At 40.1% G+C, this 20,557-nt stretch overlaps 1 protein-coding gene across 6 annotated transcripts in view; it reads left to right on the top strand.

Annotated features, from left to right (window-relative positions):
* The window catches only part of topaz1 (testis and ovary specific TOPAZ 1), a 68,928-nt gene that overhangs the window by 7,032 nt on the left and 41,339 nt on the right, over positions 1-20,557 (top strand). For 3 of the 6 annotated variants that reach the window (XM_048595472.1, XM_048595473.1, XM_048595476.1), the window contains exons 2-12: positions 1,590-1,756; positions 3,107-5,217; positions 6,924-6,994; positions 8,246-8,358; positions 9,003-9,070; positions 12,282-12,391; positions 13,466-13,566; positions 15,777-15,902; positions 16,246-16,309; positions 18,203-18,354; positions 18,983-19,075. In XM_048595472.1, coding sequence (XP_048451429.1) covers positions 1,590-1,756; positions 3,107-5,217; positions 6,924-6,994; positions 8,246-8,358; positions 9,003-9,070; positions 12,282-12,391; positions 13,466-13,566; positions 15,777-15,902; positions 16,246-16,309; positions 18,203-18,354; positions 18,983-19,075 — 3,176 coding nt within the window. Of the gene's footprint in view, positions 1-103; positions 208-1,589; positions 1,757-3,106; positions 5,218-6,923; positions 6,995-8,245; positions 8,359-9,002; positions 9,071-12,281; positions 12,392-13,465; positions 13,567-15,776; positions 15,903-16,245; positions 16,310-18,202; positions 18,355-18,982; positions 19,076-20,557 lie in introns of those variants that run through there. The other 3 variants (XM_048595474.1, XM_048595475.1, XM_020528788.2) reach the window with 3 other exon arrangements.

The raw sequence follows: 20,557 nt of genomic DNA, 5'->3' as shown, positions 1-20,557 counted from the left end.
GTAATTCTAATTATCCAATAAGCAAAGGGAATTGATACAGAACTCAAGTTACTGCTTTGCATATTTCTCAGGTTGACAAGAATTTGTTAATTTAGATCAATCAGGAATCAGCTGCTTCACCAATTAGCTCTCCAGGAAATTAAAAATCCGAAGCAGAGTTTTCTCTGTTTCCTGTGTCAGTGGAGGAGAATGATGGAGGTGACAATAGTATGGGATTGGAAGAGAGGCCTTTTTTTATATATTATAGTTTTGTTGGGAATGTTGAGTTTTCTATAGATATTTTTAATAAACCTGTTTAAGGATGTTATAACATATCTGGGGTACATGAGACTTGAACCTAGACTTTCTGGCTGTATTGTGAGTTTGGATGTTTATGAATGTGTTTGTGAAGGAGCTGTTTGCATTTTCAGTTCTTCAGGGCTTGTATATCTATTTGAATATTTGTCCAGTTAGTGGATTTAACATGAGTATTAAGTCAGTTACAAGTATATAAGGTTTTCCCAATGGATGAATGACAGGTAGATTGCTACTGCTCTGCCCTCGTGTATTGTATTGTTTAATTAGATTAGATTAGATTAGATTAGATCAGATCAGCATAGCTGTGCATACTTAAGGTGATTACCTCAGCATTGATTTCTGTTCTCCTCTGCTTAGATCTATTTGGGTTTGGCTAATTTGTCTTCACATTTACAAGGATAAAGTGTACACTGAATATTAGTTACATAAATATTACCTCTGAGTCTTTAATGTGCAAATATGGAAAACTGTCAGTAGTTTGGAACCAATGCAGTGTTTTAGTCCATCTGGTTGACTGGTTTCACCAGTTATGTTATCCAGGCAGCCCTGATTTTGGAAAATTCATGTGGATTCTGTGAATGACTGACTGGCTGAAGACACTTTGTTTTGTTTTATTTCTCTTGCTACAAAGCCACTTTGGACTCTCTCACCAGAGTGGGAGGAAAACCTTCTGTTGGAACCTGTGTTCCAGCTCTCTGGCCATGTTAAAGTCACTGTACCTGTTCAACCTGTACTCCTATAATTGTAGAAACCCTTCTTGCTTTTGTTTTGTGAATTGAATTTCAGAGATGTTCTTCATGTCAGCCTTTAGCCTCCAGCTTCCACCCTTGTCAGCCATCGATACTGCTTGTGATTCCAATTTTGATGGCATGTACAAAATATTAGGCTGAAATTCAATTGCAGTTCTGTGGAAGTATTGCTTTGTCAGACAGGGCCATGTTTCAGATGAGACATTAAGCTGAGGCTTCATCTAATCACTCAGGTTGATCTAAAATGTTCCTTGGCACTGTTCTAAGTTATAGCAAGGGCATTCTCCCTGTTGTCTTGGTCAATGTTTATCCTGCAATCAGCATCATTTAAAGAGAATAACCGGAGAATTCATTAACACATTGGCATTTGAGGAGCTTACTGTGGGCAAATTGGCTGTTGCTTTACAAAAATAACTACACTTAAGTGCTTAATTGGTTGCATTGTGCATTGAGTTGTACTGAGGTCATGAAAAGCCTCTTTTAAAAAGCAACTTCTTGTATACACCCACAATAGTCCATAATTTTTTTTCTTTTAATTGCTAGCAATTGAGCAAAGAATGAAGATTGTCCTAAAGAATCCTGCTAATGAAAGTCCTTCAGACCACAGTCATGTTGTAATGAGCCACAGCATTGGAGATCCCAGTGTGCGTTGTACTAAGTACTTAAACTGCCGGTCAATTCCACAAGCACCTTTTAAAGGAAGAGCTCAGGTTAGAATTTTTAAGGAAAGATTACTTGTAAAATTTGTTGTTTCTAGGTCATATTTGATAATATTTCTCCTTAATAGAAGTGACCACTAACAAATCAGTAAGGAGTTCACCAAAAACATCTTTGCCCAGAGAATAATAAGGATGTGGAATTTTAGTCCATGGAGTAGTCGAAATACATATCTTGAAGAGAAAAATGGATAAGCATCTAATGCAGAAAGGAATAGAAACCTGTGATGATGTGGGACGAAGAAAAGGTTGGAGGAGGCTTATGTGTAGCATAAAGACTAGGACAGCCTAGTCTTGCCTCTCTGGATAAAGAGCTTTGTCCTGAATTTCTTAACTATATAATCACTAATAAATCTAGTTGTTATGAGTCCTAGTTTTAATCTCCCTTGTAAGTGGAAATATCTCTGTCATAATTAAAATAAGGCAATAATTACAAGTAGTCTTCCTGTTTTGGTGCTCTGTTTTGAATCTAATTATATACAAAAGTTAGAAGTATGATGGTTCTGCAAAGACCAAATTGGAGGAATGGTTGGTGCCATGCATAAGAATGGTGACCTCAATCTGGATTGATTGATACATTGAAGAGTTTACTTCACCTATTCCCCTGTATGCTTAAGCCTGTAGTGGTGGAGTCACCAATGGATTAACATTGCTCAGACTGCAAAAGTGGATGGCCTGGGGAATATGTTTGCACGTGCTTAAACAAATAAGTTTGAGATGGTTAACTAAGTATTGGGGAGATACTGTTTCCCCCTCAGTTCAAAAAAGGCAAAGCTGCCTGCTTGATGCTCACAAGCTTCAGTCCCTCCACCGTTGATACTCAGTAGCAGCGGTGTGTACTAAGTACAAGATGCACTGCAGAAATTAACTCCGGCTCCTAAGACAGCACCTAATACACCCATGACCTCTACTACTACCGAGAAAGACAAGGGCAGCAGATATCGCCTTCATTACCACCTATAAGTTCACCTCCAACTCACTGACCATCCTGACTTAGAAATATATCTCCATTCCTTCAGTGTCACTGGGTCAAAATCCAGGAGCTCCCTCCCTAATGACATTGTGAGTGCACCTACATCAAATGAACCATAGTGGTTCAAGAAGGCAGCTCACCACTATTGCCTCAAGGGCAACAGAGAAATGTGATAAATGCTGGCCCAGCCAGTAAAACTCCCATCCCATGAGTAAATTGAAACAAATGTTATTCATACTGAACTGGGCATGCTGGTTGCAAATAATGTTTGGAAAGTCTTAGAGACTTAATCCACAATTATAAAACTCAGTTGTGGTATAAAATGTCAAGCATTCAATAAGCAGCTGTTGTGTCATTATTGTCTTTTTCAGCAAAGTAGAACTATTCGTGTGCAGCCATGTGACAACATGATGCCGAAAGGGCTCAAACAGTCTTCAATACCTGACCTTTGCTGTCAGCGTAATGACATGTGCAGTAAGTCAGAGAAGGGTCCTAAATGCAAAAGGTGCCAAGTGAGGAAACATGAAAAAGATTACGGCTGTGGGGACAGTAAAGTGGCCGATATGATAAAAAACAGCCGGAGGGGCACAGAGCTCGTTGCAACAATTGAACCTCTCCAAGTTAGCTTAAACCGAACTGGATGTAGCAAGATAAATCCTTCTGAAGATTTGTCAAAATTTGTTAAACAAAATCAAAACAAATCAGTAGGTATGGACTTTAAAACAAGATGTGCGTTGTCCAGGAACAATGCAGAAATATTGCTGGAAACTGGACCGTCAGAACTATCCAGAGTAATTCAGCGAGATGTACAACGTCTTATAGCTTTGAATAAAGCCCATTTGGGGGCTAGTATCAGTGATTTTGGAAAGACTAGAGCACCTAATGTTACTGAATCTTGTTCTGAAGTAGAATTTAAACCAGGGCATTTAGGATTATCCTGGCATCCTGAAAGTTTGGTTTCGCAAGATGCATGTCAAGATAACACAGTTTGGAGCAAAATGGGGTTTACAGATGTAATGGGGGACAGTTTAGAAGTAGAAATACCAGAATTGCCTGATGTTAAAACCCAAGAACTAAATGCTGGCTTTGACCCGATTGACGTTATTGTACCAAATGAGAAGGTACATCTTTCTGAAAACTGTAAAAGAAAAGCAAGTGAATGTGTGCATTGTGAGGTTTCTGTTACACAGTTTAGTTGTGCAAGAACGATGCCCATCATTCTGGAAACGTGTGCTCGAGCTAGACCATTCAAGAGAGCAAGACTGTGCCAAAAATTTTGGTTTGATTCAGAATGGTGTTGCAAACAGGAAAATGCAGGCGAACTGCACAGAGGCACATCTGTACTTGAGCCAAAATCGGGAGCATTGCTATGTCAAGCATATTTGGAATCATTTAGGAATATTTTAGGTTTGTTGGAGAGGTTGTCCTTAGAGGTGCCTAAATTAAAGACAGTTAACAAAGATAATTTAAGAAATAAATCACTATTAGAAAATAATTGGAGTTGTATATCTTTTGCAAGTGACAAGGTCGCAAAAGTACCGCCTTCAGTACACTTCTCAAAGCATTCAAATGTTGAATATGGTAGACAGTTAAAAGATGCATATTCCTGTAATAATTTTAAATTGCCTCCCTCTATCAATGTACTAAATAACTCCAAAATGGAAAATGGCCTTTGTGTTGAAGAAAAAAAATGTCCAATCAGGCAAAATAAACTGAATTGTCCAAGCCCAGCTGCTCATTGCACTAAAGCACTGTCAGCAAAACCACCCACATTACATGTTCCTTTGTGTAATGATACGGGAGGAAAAGCAACTGTAGACTACCAAAGATCTGAGTGTGTTCAGGATAAACTTACTCCAAAGAAAGTGTACACAATGGAAATGAACAATGGACAGTCAACAATGATCTCTGATCATCAGAATGAATCTTCAGAGTTAAGATGTGATCAAATAGATGAACTTAATGAACATACTAGAGGTGAGGGGTTTCTTGATGATTACTCTCTAGTTCTTGAAAAGAAAGCAGACTATCATTCAAAGACAGTGGAACTGTCTCTGTGGCCAGATGGTGACTGCAATCTTGAAAAACCTTCAAATTGTCTGCCACAGAATGTTGAAAATATTTCTTTATTGGAAAACCAACACATGATTCCATCTCCAAAGGAACAATTTATTGCAGTGCAAATAACTACAGACAGTGAAGTCAAAGAAATACTATATAGGAACTCTGAAAAACAGTGTAGTATACAGCGAGTACCTGATGTCACCAGAGCTTATGAAGAGGATGCGCTTGTGCTCGATGTGATTCAAGATGACCCAGAGTTATTTGGCAGTCCCAGTAATATTGAGGTAGTGCAGAATGCTGAACCACTTGTGGCTCTGGAAGAAACTGCGTGTAGGAAAGTGGAGTTAAACTCTGGAAATGGTTATTTTGGAAGTGAACTGAACAACAAACGGAGAGAGTCAAATGACAAGATTTCCAGGTGGGTGTACACTTCTCATTCTTTTTTAATAGTTTATCTAATAAAGATGTGCTTTTAATTTTTTGGGAAGGAAGTTTACAGAATATTTTCAAGTTAAGTTAAAATTGTATGGTTGATACGGCTATGAAAATCTCTTAAATCATTTAAATGTACTGATGAGAAAAATGGGGGCAGTGGTAGAGTAATGGTATTGTCACTGGACTGGTCATCCGGAGGTTCAGGCTAATGATCTGGACATCATGCCAGCTGGTGGAATGTAAATTCAGTTTTTAAAAAATGGAATTAAAAGCTGATGTTAGTAATAGCAACCATAAAACAATCATTTTGAAAAGGTACCTGATTTGCTAATGATCTTTTTATGGAAGAAAATCTGCCCTGACCTGATCTGGTCTGCATGTGACTCCAGACTACAACAATGTGGTTGACTCCTGATGACTTTCAGAGCAGTTAAGAATGGGCAGCAAACTCTGGCAGTGATGCTTATGTACCATGAACAAAATTAAAATTCAATTGTAGTAACATTCTATCATATTTCTCATAAGTTTGTAACCAATTTCTATTTTATATTCAAATTATTTTTAAATCAACTTGTTTGGACTTAAGCTGGACCTTCTCGCTCAGGTTGTGAGGTGCTATAAACGTCCCCTTTGACTGTATTTTTATATTGATTGCTGCACGAGAGAATGCATTAAAATTCCTTCCATTCAAGGTATTAAGCATATGGATCACAAAGTAATTGAAGTGGAGGCACAGATGAGTCACTACAAAATAGACATAAGGGGTTGAATGACCTAGACCTGTTCCTGTAACACAAGAAGCAATTGGTTTCTGCTAGCATGTGAGTAGTGTCAACTGGATTACAACTGTAATAGTAAATGTCTTATGAGCCTGAAGAGTCGGAGATGCAACATTGAGCAGGGTTATTGCCAAGGAGTTCTACATTGTGAGGAGAAAGTAGAGTTTCAAATGGAGTTGATAACAATTCCACTTCCAGAGCAATCAGTTTAACACTGGGAATGTGGAGGTCAAATATTCTGTGCTCAAGTGGATGTTTTGGATCCGTTTTCTACTGAGCAAGCTTGACCAAAAAAAAAGTTTTCAATGAGAGAACCTGATTGTATCGTCTCTTTCGTTTCTTTGATAGCAATATTGTTATCTGTTAGTTTACTAAGCCACAGCTTTTATTTTCAAATAATGGGTGACTGGGAATGCCATGTTTTATTGATTATCCTCGATGCTTAAGGAATTAGCAGAATGGAAATTTACAGCATTGAAGAGGTTATTTGGCCAGTTGTGCTTGTGATGGCCCTTTGAAAGAAAAGTCATCTTTATTCCTACCCATCTTTCTTTTGGTTTTTAACTGCCTCAAATTCAATTACTTGTGCAACTCCCTTCTTGAAAGTATTTGTGGAATCTGATTCCAGCATCTTTTTGGGTAGAATTAACCAGATCATGAACGGCAACACTTAAAATAATAAAAACGGAAGTAATTTAAACTTCATTTGCAATCTTCAGACAATGGTGTCTTCTTGTATTTCAATGATCAGCTTAAGTTTATAATGGCATCTAGCAGTCTTCCTTGTAAATACAGACCACTTTGCAGCTCTTTCTTTATTGTGCATGCTTCTCTTCCTGATGCTGAAATGGAGACTAATGACAATGTTTAGAAACTGTTATGAAAATCTTTGCTTTGTTTCTGTTCACAGCATGTTTCTTTATGTATCCAAGGATGATTCCTCTGGAAAGGTGCCAGACTCAACCAGTCTGCAACATAATGGCAAGTGTATTTTTACGAATTAAATTTTTTTCAGCACCACTCTTTTTTTTGCCAGTTACCTTTCAAATTGGAAGCCTTTGTAAATTGATCCATCTTTCAGCAGATGGTTTCAATTGACATCTGTACTGATTTATTCTCAATATGTACTCTGGCCAAATGGCTTCCTTCTGTGCCACAACAACTTTAATGTATCTGTTTCATCTGTTCCTCAGCCTTGTTCCCCCATTCTATAAGATCATGGTCAATCTTTGACCTCAACTCCACTTTCTTGTTTGATTCCTGAATTCCTTAATTTCCTTCAATTCCCGTTCAGAGTGATATGCGAAAGAAGCAAGGACGAAGTGGGGGAAAAGCTTTTTCACTCTGCAAATAGTCAGGGTATGGAATGCACTGCCTGGAAGTGTGGTGAAGGCAGGTTCGATTGAGGCAGTCTAGTGGGTATTGCATGATTATTTGGATGAAAATAATTTACAAGGGTATGGGGAAAGGTAGAAGACTGGTAAAAGGTAATGATCATTTAACAAGCTGGTGTAGGCACAATGGATGAAATGGTTGCCTCTTGTGCTGCAGCACACTGATTCTGTGAAGTCCAAAAAACAGTCAAGAAGTGTTGAAAGAACTGCAGCTGCTGGAAATATGAAACAAAAACAGAAATTTCTGGAAAATCTCAGCAAGTCTGGCAGTGTCTTTGGAGGGAAGGAAGGGTTAACATTTCAGTGCAGTCTGGGAACCGTTAACTCTGCTTTCTCTCCGCAGATGTAGCCAGACCTGAGTTTTTCCAAAAAAAGTAGTCTGTCTTGAACGTACTGAACAGCTGAGTGTCAGCTTTTTGGGGTTGTGAACTCCAAAGATTCTCAATCCTCTGAAGCAATTTGTCCTCATCTCAGTTCTACATGGCTGACCTTGTATCCTGAGATGAAGCCCCCTGACTCTAGACTCTGCAGCTGCAGAAGCAGCCTTTTGGTTTGTAATGACTTATCACTGCATTGGATGGACTGTGTAAACAAATAGTTTTTAACGCTTGGATGAAAGAGTCCAAATTCAACTGCCTAACTGTTTGTCAGAAAGTTTGTGTATAGAAGGAATAGACATTTCATGTAAAAATGAGGTACATTTTACTGCAATGAAACAAAAGTTTTACAGCATAAGATGGCACTAATTTGCCCATTGTACCTGAGTCTTAGTAGTTCCTCAAACTTACCATATAAACTATACTTAATTTCAGTAATGGATTATTTCTTTGCATTTTAGGATTGAAGACTCAAAGGAAAACATCTGTGAATGAAGAGAATTATTTTGTTGAAGACACATTGACAGTGGTGAAAGAGGGAGAGGTTACTGATTCTGGATGCAGTTCGTACCAGGTAGATTGATAGTTTTAATCTGTGCTTGAATGATTTCTTTTAGTTTTGCTTCATGCCGTCTGCATTAGTAGATCTTTTTTAAACCCACCACTTCCACACTTCCTTTCAGTGTCCTTTACCTTTTTATCTCTCCACCTGCTGCTTCTTACTGCAGCAATGTTTGAAGATGGCAGTGTAAGTCCTGAACTCTCTAATGCAGTAAGCTGTTCTTTCTTTCATGTCCTCTCACTTGGTCTGGTGAGCCTGAGGCTGACATTATATTTCAAAACAGATCCCTGGAGAGGACTCCAAATGCACTGACCTCCCACCTTAACACGTACAAGCAGAGTTTCTGCAAATCTGCAGAGGAGAAAAGGTCTAAGCTGTTTATAGATTTGATCATACATTTCACTAACCTGCCCATTGAGTGCCAACATCATGACCTTAGTAAATGCTGATGTTGTGAGGTCTGTAACATGTTGTAGTTATTTTGATTGCTAAGATACAGCTGATATTATTGTAGCAGACCACAGAACATTCTGGCAGCTTCACTTATATGGAACCAGTATGGTGCCAGTCACATTCCATAGGTTGTACGTGTCTCACTATGGATTGTACACTACCTTGTATCTGAACAAAAGCTGCAGATTGTCTTCTATTTTCAGGGTGCTCCAAATACTGGATTAGTTTCTGAGATGGATGAACAACAGGATGACAGAGGGATTGAAATAAGGTTAGTGGATAGAATGATTACTTTCACATTTGTTGCAATTCCCCACCACACTCTTAATTCTCTAAACTGCAAGAGCCCTTTTTTATAGCAACATAGAAATGTACAGTACCAGAGAAGAATATTGCAAAATTTCACACCAATACAAACTTGCGGAAATACCATGTTGCATTCATTCCGCTCGTTTCTATAATGTTGCTTTGAATTTAATAATGTGAATCTTCCATTCTCTTCTGGTCATCCATTGTCACTCTTTTTCATGAAGTAATTATATCTAAAATGCCACCCTCATGCTAATTTTGAGATTTTGTCCTCTTTGGAATCTGTGACTGTTAAACACATTGACATTAGCTTTATCTACAGTTTGTTATAATTTTGAATATCTTAGTGTGATCACAAAGACCATTTTCTCTCGTATAAACATTGCCAGCTTCTCTCACCTCTCCTCAGAGCAGGTGTAAAATCCTGTTTATTAGTTGCATTTCTCCTCATTGCGTACTCGAGTGACTGAAAATCTCTTAGAATGCCACAGCCAAAACTGGTCACTTTTCGGGCAGGTCAGTGCTGCACCAGTCCTCTTGTAAACTCTAAGACAACAAGGTGCAGGGCTAGATGAACACAGCAGGCCAAGCAGCATCATAGGAGCAGCGAGGCTGATGTTTCGGGCCGAGACCCTTCATCAGAAAAGGGGGAGGGGAAGGGGAAGGGGGTTCTGAAATAAATAGGGAGAGAGTGGGAGGCGGATAGAGGAGAGGATAGGTGGAGAGGAAACAAACAGGTCGAAGAGGCGGGGATGGAGCCAGTAAAGGTGAGTGTAGGTGGGGAGTTAGGAAGGGGATAGGTCAGTCCAGGGAGGACGGACAGGTCAAGGGGGCGGGATGAGGTTGGTCAGTAGGAGATCGAGCCCACCGACTCCCACAGCTACCTAGAATACTCCTCCTCCCACCCACCTTCCTGCAAAAATGCTATCCACTATTCCCAATTCCTTCGCCTCCGCCGCATCTGCTCCCAGGATGAGGCATTCCACTCCCGTACATCTCAGTTGTCCTTGTTTGTCAAGGACCGTAACTTCCCCCCACCTCGGTGGTCGAGAACGCCCTCAACCGTGTCTCCCACATCTCCCGCACCTCATCCCTCACACCCCATCCACGCAATAAGAACCAAAAAAAATCCCCCTCGTCCTCACATACCACCCCACCAACCTCCGGATCCAACGCATCATCCTCCGACACTTCCGCCATCTGCAATCCGACCCCACCACCAAAGACATCTTTCCCTCCCCACCCTTATCTGCTTTCCGGAGGGACCACACTCTCTGTGACTCCCTTGTCCGCTTCATACTCCCCTCCAGCTCCACCACACCCGGCACTTTTCCCTGCAACCGCAGGAAGTGCTACACCTGCCCCCATACCTCCTCCCTCACCCCCATCCCAGGCCCCAAGAAGACTTTCCACATCAAGCAGATATTCACCTGCACATCTGCCAATGTGGTATACTGCATCCGCTGTACCCGGTGTGGCTACCTCTACATTGGGGAAACCAAGCGGAGACTCGGGGACCGCTTTGCAGAACACCTACGCTCGGTTCGCAATAAACAACTGCACCTCCCAGTCGCGAACCATTTCAACTCCCCCTCCCATTCCTCAGACGACATGTCCATCCTGGGCCTCCTGCAGTGCCAAAACGATGCCACCCGAAGGCTGCAGGAACAGCAACTCATATGCCGCTTGGGAACCCTGCAGCCCAATGGTATCAATGTGGATTTCACAAGTTTCAAAATCTCCCCTCCCCCTACCGCATCCCAAAACCAGTCCAGCTCATCCCTGCCTCCCTAACCTGTTCTTCCTCCCACCTATCCCCACCTCAAGCCGCACCTCCATCTCCTACCGACCAACCTCATCCCGCCCCCTTGACCTGTCCGTCCTCCCTGGACTGACCTATCCCCTTCCTAACTCCTCACCTTTACTGGCTCCATCCCCGCCTCTTCGACCTGTTTGTATCCTCTCCTCTATCCCTCTTCTATCCGCCTCCCACTCTCTCCCTATTTATTTCAGAACCCCCTTCCCCTCCCCCTTTTCTGATGAAGGGTCTAGGCCCGAAACGTCAGCCTCGCTGCTCCAATGATGCTGCTTGGCCTGCTGTGTTCATCTAGCCCTGCACCTTGTTGTCTCGGATTCTCCAGCATCTGCAGTTCCTACTATCTCTTGTAAACTCTGTTTGTTTCTGTGATTTGAACAGCCCACATAATCTTTTATGCAAATTTTTTTTATTTATTGAAGCTGGAGTAATGATCTGGAATGCTCTACATGAAGGGGTGGTGATAACAGATTCTCTACTTTCACATTCAAAAGGATTTGAAAATAACTAAGATAATAGAGCAGGGAAATGGTCTTCATTGAATCACACTTTCGAAGAACTGACATAAGACCTCAAGGGTGAATGATTTTCTGCTGTATTTCAACACTTTTGATGGAATCAGTGAGCCATCTATGTGTTCCATGTCCCTCCATTTGTATTGTCTACAGAATACTACTTGCTCTTCCTTGTAAACTACCCATTCCAATCTTTTTGTTTTGTTTTTCAGTTGTTGTTGTTAAATGGCCTAACTCTGTCATCCTTGGCTGCAGGTAGCACTTCAGAACCAAAAGTTGTGGCTTTAAGCTCTATCTCCGAAACCTGAGTACTTAATCTAGCCTGAGATTTCAGTGTAATGCTGAAGGAGTGCTAGACTGTTAAATGTGCCATCTTTTGGATAAAATGTTAAATTAAACAAAAACAAATTGCTGAAGAAACTCAGCAGGTCTGGTAACGTCTGTGGAAAGAAAGCAGAGTTAACCTTTTAAGAGTGCAGTGACTCTTCGTCAGAACCCATTGCAAGTCACTGTGCACGAACACATGGCATTCTTTTAAAGAAAAACAGTGATGTTCTCCCAAGTATCCTGTTCAACTTGATTCCCTGAGCAAACATTAGTAAAATAATTTATCATTTCAGTTTGTGGGACTTTACAGTACACAAATTAACTGCTGCAGTTTCTACAGAATGCAAAGACTTCATTGTGGAATGTGGTCTTTTAGACTCAGTGCAACGATAATATCTGAAATAAATGTCCAAAATGTATTAATGTAATAGCTTCCTAACTTGCTATGCCCCTGAGAAAGGTTAACCTATTATAAAACATCGATATTAGTAACTTAATGCACATTTCTTTTGCAGTAGCTGCAGCTTTCAACAGCATTGTTCAGATGGACATTTATTGGAAAATCAGTTTTCCCTGGAACAACCTTGTTCTGAACCTCCAATCCATAAATCAGCTTTGACAAATGGTATGCTGCAGGTTTGTAAATTGTGTATGGCAACAATTCAGAGTTGACCTTGAAGCTTTTATAGTAAAATGTGTGATTGGGAATGCTATGTCTTTTAAAGATTGGAGAATCAGTGCTTATCAAAGCCCTCGACAGTTCTCACTGAAATGATTTGGATTCCGACAAATAAAGACTCATTAGATGAGGTATTAAATTCTGAACGGAATGCTGGAAATACCTACCAGGTCAAACACCATCTATGAAGATGGAATTAAAACTGTCAAAATTGGCCTGAAGCATTAACATTTTGGATGAGTGATGACTGTGTTTTTCTCTTCACATATATTGTCAGACCTGCTGAGTACTTCCAGTGCTTTAAGATTCCTATTTGTGCTAAATTCTGCTTTTCTGCTAATTATTGGAGATGAAAATTTTAGTGTTTATCATCTAATTCTTATCTACTTGTGTAAGGTAGACTTCTTGTACTTTTAAAAGACACATATAATTTAACACATTCTCTTAAATTTAGTGGGTTTATGTTTGAGAAGAGGAAAAGCTTTAAACCCATGCCTGGTTTTCTGCGAATACTTCCCAGAAAGTGTGAGGCAGCAGCTGTTAGCTGCTCAGTACAAACAGCATTCATGCATGAGCTTAGCCAAGAATTGGCAGCAGTTGGTTTAACTGAGGCTTAACAAAGGTGATCCTCATCCTACTTTTGCTCAGTGTCTAGGTACCTGTTTATTTAAGCAGTGGTCAATCGAGTGCCTTCAGGGGACAATCGTCCTGGTAAACTACCAGGCTGCTCCTTTATCTCCCCTCCCGACTCAGCTCCTTCAGCATCCTGAGTCTGATTAAACAATCCATTGCAATCTTGCCAACTAATTTAGTTCAGTCCAGTGATTGAGCGGAAAAGAGGTTCTGGGCTTAATCTCCTTTCTCATCAACTATTGAATTTACTTATTGTTATATTGAAAATGGGTCCTTGAGTTAAATAGCAGCATGCTGATGTCACTCATGGCGAACTGTGTAGATCAGTGTCTTCAGGAAGATAGAGGACAAAAGACTTAGTGATGAGGATGGTTTTTCCTTTCCTAGATTTAAAATTTCCTCAAGAGCATTTACAACCACCAACATCAGCATGTACTTCTGTTCCTGTATTTCCAAATAACTCTGAGAATCGGACAATGGCTCGGCCTGTAAGTCTGCAGTTCATATATCTTTTGTGACCTGTCATTCCACTGAATTTACAATGTTTATGTTGGTATGGCCCTTTTAAATTTATATTGAATGAATTGCGCTGCCCACAGAACACTTTAGGTATGCATCCCACTGGAATACAAACCTCGCTTATAAATCAATTCATTCCCTTTCCTAGAAATAAAGGATTGCTCTATCCTGCTTGAATAATACACCTTGCTTCTTTAAAAATTGCATTGCTTTGTAACTTCTGTCCCCCTCAAGGTTTGCGAAACTGTGAGCATGGTTTTGTTCTTGTTGCTGTAGAGAGCAGTAACTTTCTGTTGATCTTCCATGACACAAGCACTGAGATGGATTATGATCCAGGAAACTATCAGAGAGATGTGTCATTAAATTTGTAGGAAGATTGGAAGAAATGGATACATTCTTGGCTTTGACAGCTCGTGACTGAGATAACTGACCTGTAATGCATGATTAACCTAGATGACGCACGGTGGCACAGTGGTTAGCACTGCTGCTTCACAGCGCCAGGGACCCGGGTTCGATTCCAGCCTTGGGCGACTGTGCAAACTCCACACAGACATTCTCCCCGTGTCTGCGTGGGCTTCCTCCAGGTGCTCCGGTTTCCTCCCACAGTCCAAATATGTGCAGGCTAAGTGGATTGGCCGTGCTAAATTGCCCGTAGTGTTCAGGGAGGTGTAGATTAGGGGAGTTATAGGGGGATGGGTCTGGGTGGGATGCTCTGAGGTTCGGTGTGGACTTGTAGGGCTGAAGGGCCTGTTTTCACACTGTAGAGATTCTATGACCAATTCACTGTAAACATGTCAGGATTTGGGTTCAAACTGGTGAAATGTGCCTAAAGGATGGAGTCAGGTAGTCTTTGAAGACTTGGGTAAATATGCTTCTGGGTGCATAGGAAGATTCAGATTCTCCATTTACTTTGAAGCAAACAGTTATTTCTCTAGCTGAACTAACTTACCTTGCTCTTCGTGCATTTTGTCGGTGTATCTTTCACGTCGACCAACACCGCATCAAAGTGTGCATTGCTGAGGACTTGTGTGCATTTTTCTAGAGTTTCTGCCTTTGTGATTATGGTGACTGAAAGTCTTTCTTTCCAAAGTACTTTTGGGATGATTTGCTTTTAAACTATAGATGTTTGTCTTTGGAAGGGTCGTGATAAAAGAATTTTGGATTTCATTGTTCGGTAACTGTTTCTCGAAGCAGCAGTAATTTACATTTGTATAGTGCATTTAATGCAGTAAAACATCCCAAGCCAAAGAAGCATTATCAGAATCCTGTTCGTTATCATTTCTAAAAATTGTAACACTGAACTACGTAAGGAGATATTAGGACAGTGACCAAACTCTTGGTCAAAGATCAATGTTAATTTTAAGGAACACCTTGGAGAAGGGAGAGGTAATGACATGGAGAGGTTTAAATGGAGAATTCCAGAGCATGGTTTCTGAGTAGTTGAAGGTTTTGCCACCAATAATGAGGCAATAAAAATTGCTGGTATCCAAGAGTGTCTGGAGGAAGTTACAGAGACGGCAGGGCGTGGAGAGGCTGTGGAGGGATCTGAATCCAAGGGGAGAAATCCATGAGTGTTTGCTGGCACTTCAAATATTTGAATTTCTCTCGCTTTTAAACTATATAATATTTTTAATCAATATGGCAATGAATACCCCATTGATCCGTTTGGTTTGGATATTTTGAAGATACAAGCTTGCAGTATTTTTTTTCAGCACATTTAAAAGCAGTTAGACATTTTGCGCACAGATGTTGCTTTCCTTAATACAGTGGGTCCTGAAACATTTTTGATTGAAAGAACTGTTTCAAATGAATTAGTGTACACAAATGCTCAATCCATCCCCATTCCCCATGAAAGTTATAATGCTATGCAATATTTGCAGTGCACAAGTGCTGCATGTAAAAGTACTCCTGCGCTCGTCCTTGCCCCTCTTTTTTTCAAGTGAGACAGCAATCCCACTCTACAATGCACAACTGGGGGGGGCCGTACTTGGGTCCTGTCTGAAGCCTTGCACTTTCATTTGACTTTGTCAACAACCTAAAAGTGACAGTTCAGAATTGCTGCCCACCCCGCCACGCGCACGCACATATGCCTCCATCCATTTGCAGGCCTCAGTTTGGAAAACAGTTTGAAACACTGCAAATAATTTAGACATTTAAGTTGTTTTGTTATTCCTTTCAGTTTAATTATCCACTGGAGCTGACGGCACTACCATCTGGTTACTGCCGATTTTATTTCACCACAGTTAAAGGATGCAGGAAAAAAATGTGCAGGTTTGGACATGAATTTAAGGAAGGAGATGAAAAAGTAAATGTATTATTTATTAATACAATTAGTTTTCAATATATTTCCTGAGCTGCAGTACTTTTGTAGATCCATTACTTCTTACAGCATCGTGCTTTCTTTACTAATTTATTTACCTGACAATTTTAATGTTTATGTGAAATAGTTCACTAATATGAATCATTAACAAGACAAAAATTGAAACACAATGTGACAAATCTTTTACCCATTAATATCTGATTTGGCTTTGCATTTGAACTGTGTAAATGTACAGCTGTTCTTCTCCATGTAAGCATTTTTTTGAGTTGCTCACAATTTTGGATTGCTTTATTGATACTTTCTTTTCTCGATTCATTATCCGGTTCAGTTCTGTATGGAGATTGTTCAGAAGTTTTTGGAGACTGGTAAACTGAATCTCTTGCTGCGTGCAGGTATGAATAAGCTTGCTTAGTGCCATTTTCTGTAAGCCTTTTATCCCTTATTTGCTTTTAATATTCTTTCAAAGGTCAGTTTAATTTGGTCAGTGTAACATTGTAGTTACATTACTGCACTAGCTAGGAACTTGAATTTGGATAATGAAATAAATCTCTAGAATGAAAGACCAGTAGCAATAATGATGACCATGAAACTACCTGACTGTGTGGCACATATCCTTTTTGGGAAATAAAATTGGCTACCATTGCCCAGCCTGGCCTCTGACAACATACTTTCAGTAGTGTGGTTGAGTTTTATCTGCCCTCTAAGATTGTTTAGCATGTTCCTCTGTAGTCTTGAAGGTAATTAGGCATTGGTAATAAATGCTGGTCTTCAAACATGCTCACACGCTGTTAATGAATAAATAAAAACAATCAGTGATTGCATTCCAATTGGGAAATTTGTATTAAATCAGCGTTCTTCAAAATTTGTTATCAGTCAGTAAACATTCTAAAACAAGAACAAAAACAGAAGTTGCTGGAAAAGCTCAGCAGGTCTGGCAGCAACTCTGAAGATAAAACTGAGTTGATGTTTCGGGTCTGGTGACCCTTCTTCAGGACTGGAAGGGTCACCAGACCTGAAACATTAACTCTGATTTTCTTCACAGATGCTGACAGACCTGCTGAGCTTTTCCAGCAACTTCTGTTTTTGTCGTACAACATCCGCAGTTCTTTTGGTTTTTATTTAGTAAAAATTCTAAGATTATTCTCTTCCAAAAACCTTGAATCCCATTTAAAATGGGTAACCTCCAGAGATGGAGACAATCTTACTATCCTACTGCACAACGAAGCCTTTTCTCATGCTGTCATATGAAATGCTAGGTGATCCCAATATCCAAAACCAAGGCCATATTACCTAATGAAACAACAAATGCTGGAGATCACTGCGGGTCAATCAGCATCTGTGGAGAGAGAGTAAACAACCGTTTTGAGTCTAGATGACTCTTCATCAGCAGCTGCAGTAATTTTCTCCTACTATGTTACCTAATGCCTGTTTCAACCTTGTCTTTCAAGGTAATATATTTGTCAGTTTGTACAGTCCATGTGGATTAAATATTATCTTTTTTTTGGTTTTATGTAGTATTTAAATGATCCTCTGGCTGCACCTAACTGTCTTCTGTTAATGTAATTGTGTTGTGCTTTCGACAGTGGATTAGGGATGGTCAACAAAAGATTTTGGCATTACTGCAAAATCAAAATTTTGGATAAGAATTATGCAGAGAGAAAAACGAGCTGAGTAAATTTGGGTGTATCACCACAGATTTTATAGATGAGAAGTTGATGTTAGAGTGAGAGGCTGTTTTGGCTGTGACATTTGACTAAAATGTCAATGGTGAGATTCTGTCGAAAAGACCAAATGAATGAAATTTGAGATGAGTGTAGTTTGACGGTCGAGAACTGAATCTGCAAGAGAGGGGCAAATAAACAGAATGGATACAGAATTAATACTTTTGGGAAGTGCATCAACCAGCTGAGATTTTGACCTGTTACTGCTGATTAAAATACAACATCCAGAATGTTTCTAACTTAAGTCTGGGTAAGAAGAACATGATTTCAACACCGAAGCAATTTCCCCTGATTAGGCTGGTCAGAGTTCACGTCTCAGCACTGATCAGTCTGTCTTGGATTTCCCAGTTAGCTTCCTGAAATAAAACTGGCCTAAAGTTGGGTTGTTTGGTGATCTGTGGCTCCCAGTGATTCGCCAAGCAGATGAAGTAAAATATTTTGTCTTATCAATTTGAGGATAATAGCATATCTGTAAGTGTGGGGAAAATTATTGAAGACTATTAAATTATTCTTAATTCTGTTGATGGTGTGATTGTAATGTGGTGTGTATACTTTTCTGCTCAGTCAAAATATTTAGAAGTTACTACAGAAGTTTTCCACCTGGCAATTACTGTAGTTCTCAACTGATGAACAGACTACTTTTCACATTGTTGAACTTGCGTATGTTGCAAGAACTATTTGAAATTCTCAATATGGCAGTGATCATGAAGATGTTGGTGAGTACTTGTTTTATTAATAATCTAGACTGAAGTTAATCAATTGTCCTATCTCTTGATGATAGATAAAAGCAAACAGAATTTAAAATCTAACTGCGTCAATGAGCAGTCTCTGAATTTTTTTTTCCTGTTGTTTTAAGCTAGTAGTTGGCTGGTACAGTGGCACAATTGTTCGCACTGCTGTCTCTCAGTGCCAGGGATCTGGGTCTGGTTAGAATGAAAGGGCTCTTGAACTAATGGTTCCTGTTTAAAAATCAAGGATCATCCATTTGACTCCAAGATTAAGTGCAGTGTTTTGAGCGTTGTGAACCTTTGAAACACTCTCTCCCTGAAAGGTGGTGGAAGCAGAGTATTTGAATACTTTTAAGGCAGCGATAGATAGAATCTTATCAGCAGTAAGCAGGAGTGTGGATTTGAGGTTACAGTCAGATCAGCAATGATCTTCTCAAATGGTGGAGTAAATTCAGTGGGTTGAATGATATATTCCTGTTCTGGATTCTTGTATGTAATAATCTGATTCTGTAGTCACAACCGATCCTTGTCTGATCCTTGTCCCTTCTTTATGACTATATTAATCAATACTGTTAACAGATTCTGTTCAACATGTGGAAAATATTTTCTCTTCTAGCCAGACGGGAACATTTTACTCAATGTCTTTGATCTTGTGGCATCCACAGACTCAAGGCCCCTGGTTCCCAACCTTATAGAGATAACCTGTAAGGTAGGCGCAACTGTTGGATGGTAATACATGAGATAGAAGTGCAGTCTGGTAGTTTTTGTGATTAACTACCTTAGTGGACAACTGTTGAAATATTAATTGAACTGGTTAGTTTCATGTTTTCATTTCATAGAGTACAGACACTTTTTTGTGTCTTTGTTTCTCTCTTTGTTTATAACCGTCTTTCTCTCCCTCCCTACTAATCTCTTAGTTCTCTCTGCTCTGCTCTTCTCTCTTTCTCACTTGGCTGTCTGTGTCTCTTTCAGTCTCTCCCCAACCACACTGCTGTTTGTGTCTCTGTAACAAATTCCATGCTCTATCTTTTGTAGAAGAGAGGTCAAACATATTATTAAAGGATTCTGGGCAATCTAAGATGGAAAACCGGGGGGAAGAAGTTGTGGCTGTAAGAGCTGCTTTTTCTTTTAAGGTATTTTCAGTATTGGAACTGATTTCCTCAAATTCTAGGAGCAGTAATTACTGTTTTATAACCTGTTGCATTGTTTTGGAACTTTGGGGGAGGCAAAAAATCAAAAATAGTGGCACTTTAAAAATGGAGAAAGGGACACAAAGGCAGTGACCACATGGTGGGAAGTGAGTCAATGGAGAAAGAAACCTACACTGCTGTCTGACCCAGCAGTGAACCTTCACAGCTACTGCCTCTGCTGTTTGATTTCAAGTACCTCTGGACACCAGAGTTCATCTAAGAAAAATAAACAGCGAAATTCACAACTGACCTTGGAGAAACCTGTGTAGGGAGAGCCACAGCAGGGGAGCAGCTAAGTGGCTTGATTAAACTTAAAAAAAATAAAACATAGGAACTAGTTTGCCTGGAGCAGTGTTTTTTAGAGCAGTAATTTAGAGCAGTATTTTCCGGGTCTGTAGATTAAGGTGCTAATGTGGCTTGTGGTAGAGTTATGTGCTCTTCATGTCGGATGTGGGAGATTAGGGAAGAGTTTCCATGTTACTGATGATTGTGTCTGCAGGAAGTGTGCTTGTTTGCAAATCCTGTTGGATCGCATGGTTTGGTTGGAGTGGTAGTTTGAGGCAATGTGGAATTTACAGGAGCTAGGGGTGATGGATTGCAGTTGCAGGATGGGAGATAAACGGAAGATACAGTCAGGTAGATGGGTGACTTCCAGGAAAGGTAAGAGAGGGAGGCAGGTAGTGCAGGAGTCTCCTGTAGCAATCCCCATCTCAAACAAGAATGCTGTTTTGGAGAATGTAGGGGTGGTGGACTCTTGGGAATGTAGTACTGACAGACAGGTTTCTGGTACTGAGACTGGCTGTAATGTAACAAGTACGCTAGATTCCAAGCAGTTGATTTGTGACGATGGGACCCAGGGAGGTAATGAGGAAAGAGATCAGTCTGAGACTGATACAGTTGGAAAAAGGAATAAGTCAGACAGTCAGGGCAAGCAGGAACAAAGCAGAGAGCAAGCTAGGACTGATAAACTAACTGCATTTATTTCAATGCAAGAGGCCTAA

The sequence above is a fragment of the Rhincodon typus genome, chromosome 4, assembly GCF_021869965.1.
Source record: "Rhincodon typus isolate 14 chromosome 4, sRhiTyp1.1, whole genome shotgun sequence".
Classification (NCBI taxonomy): domain Eukaryota; kingdom Metazoa; phylum Chordata; class Chondrichthyes; order Orectolobiformes; family Rhincodontidae; genus Rhincodon; species Rhincodon typus.
Note: the sequence above shows the minus strand (reverse complement) of the source record. Positions and strands in the feature narration are given on the sequence as shown.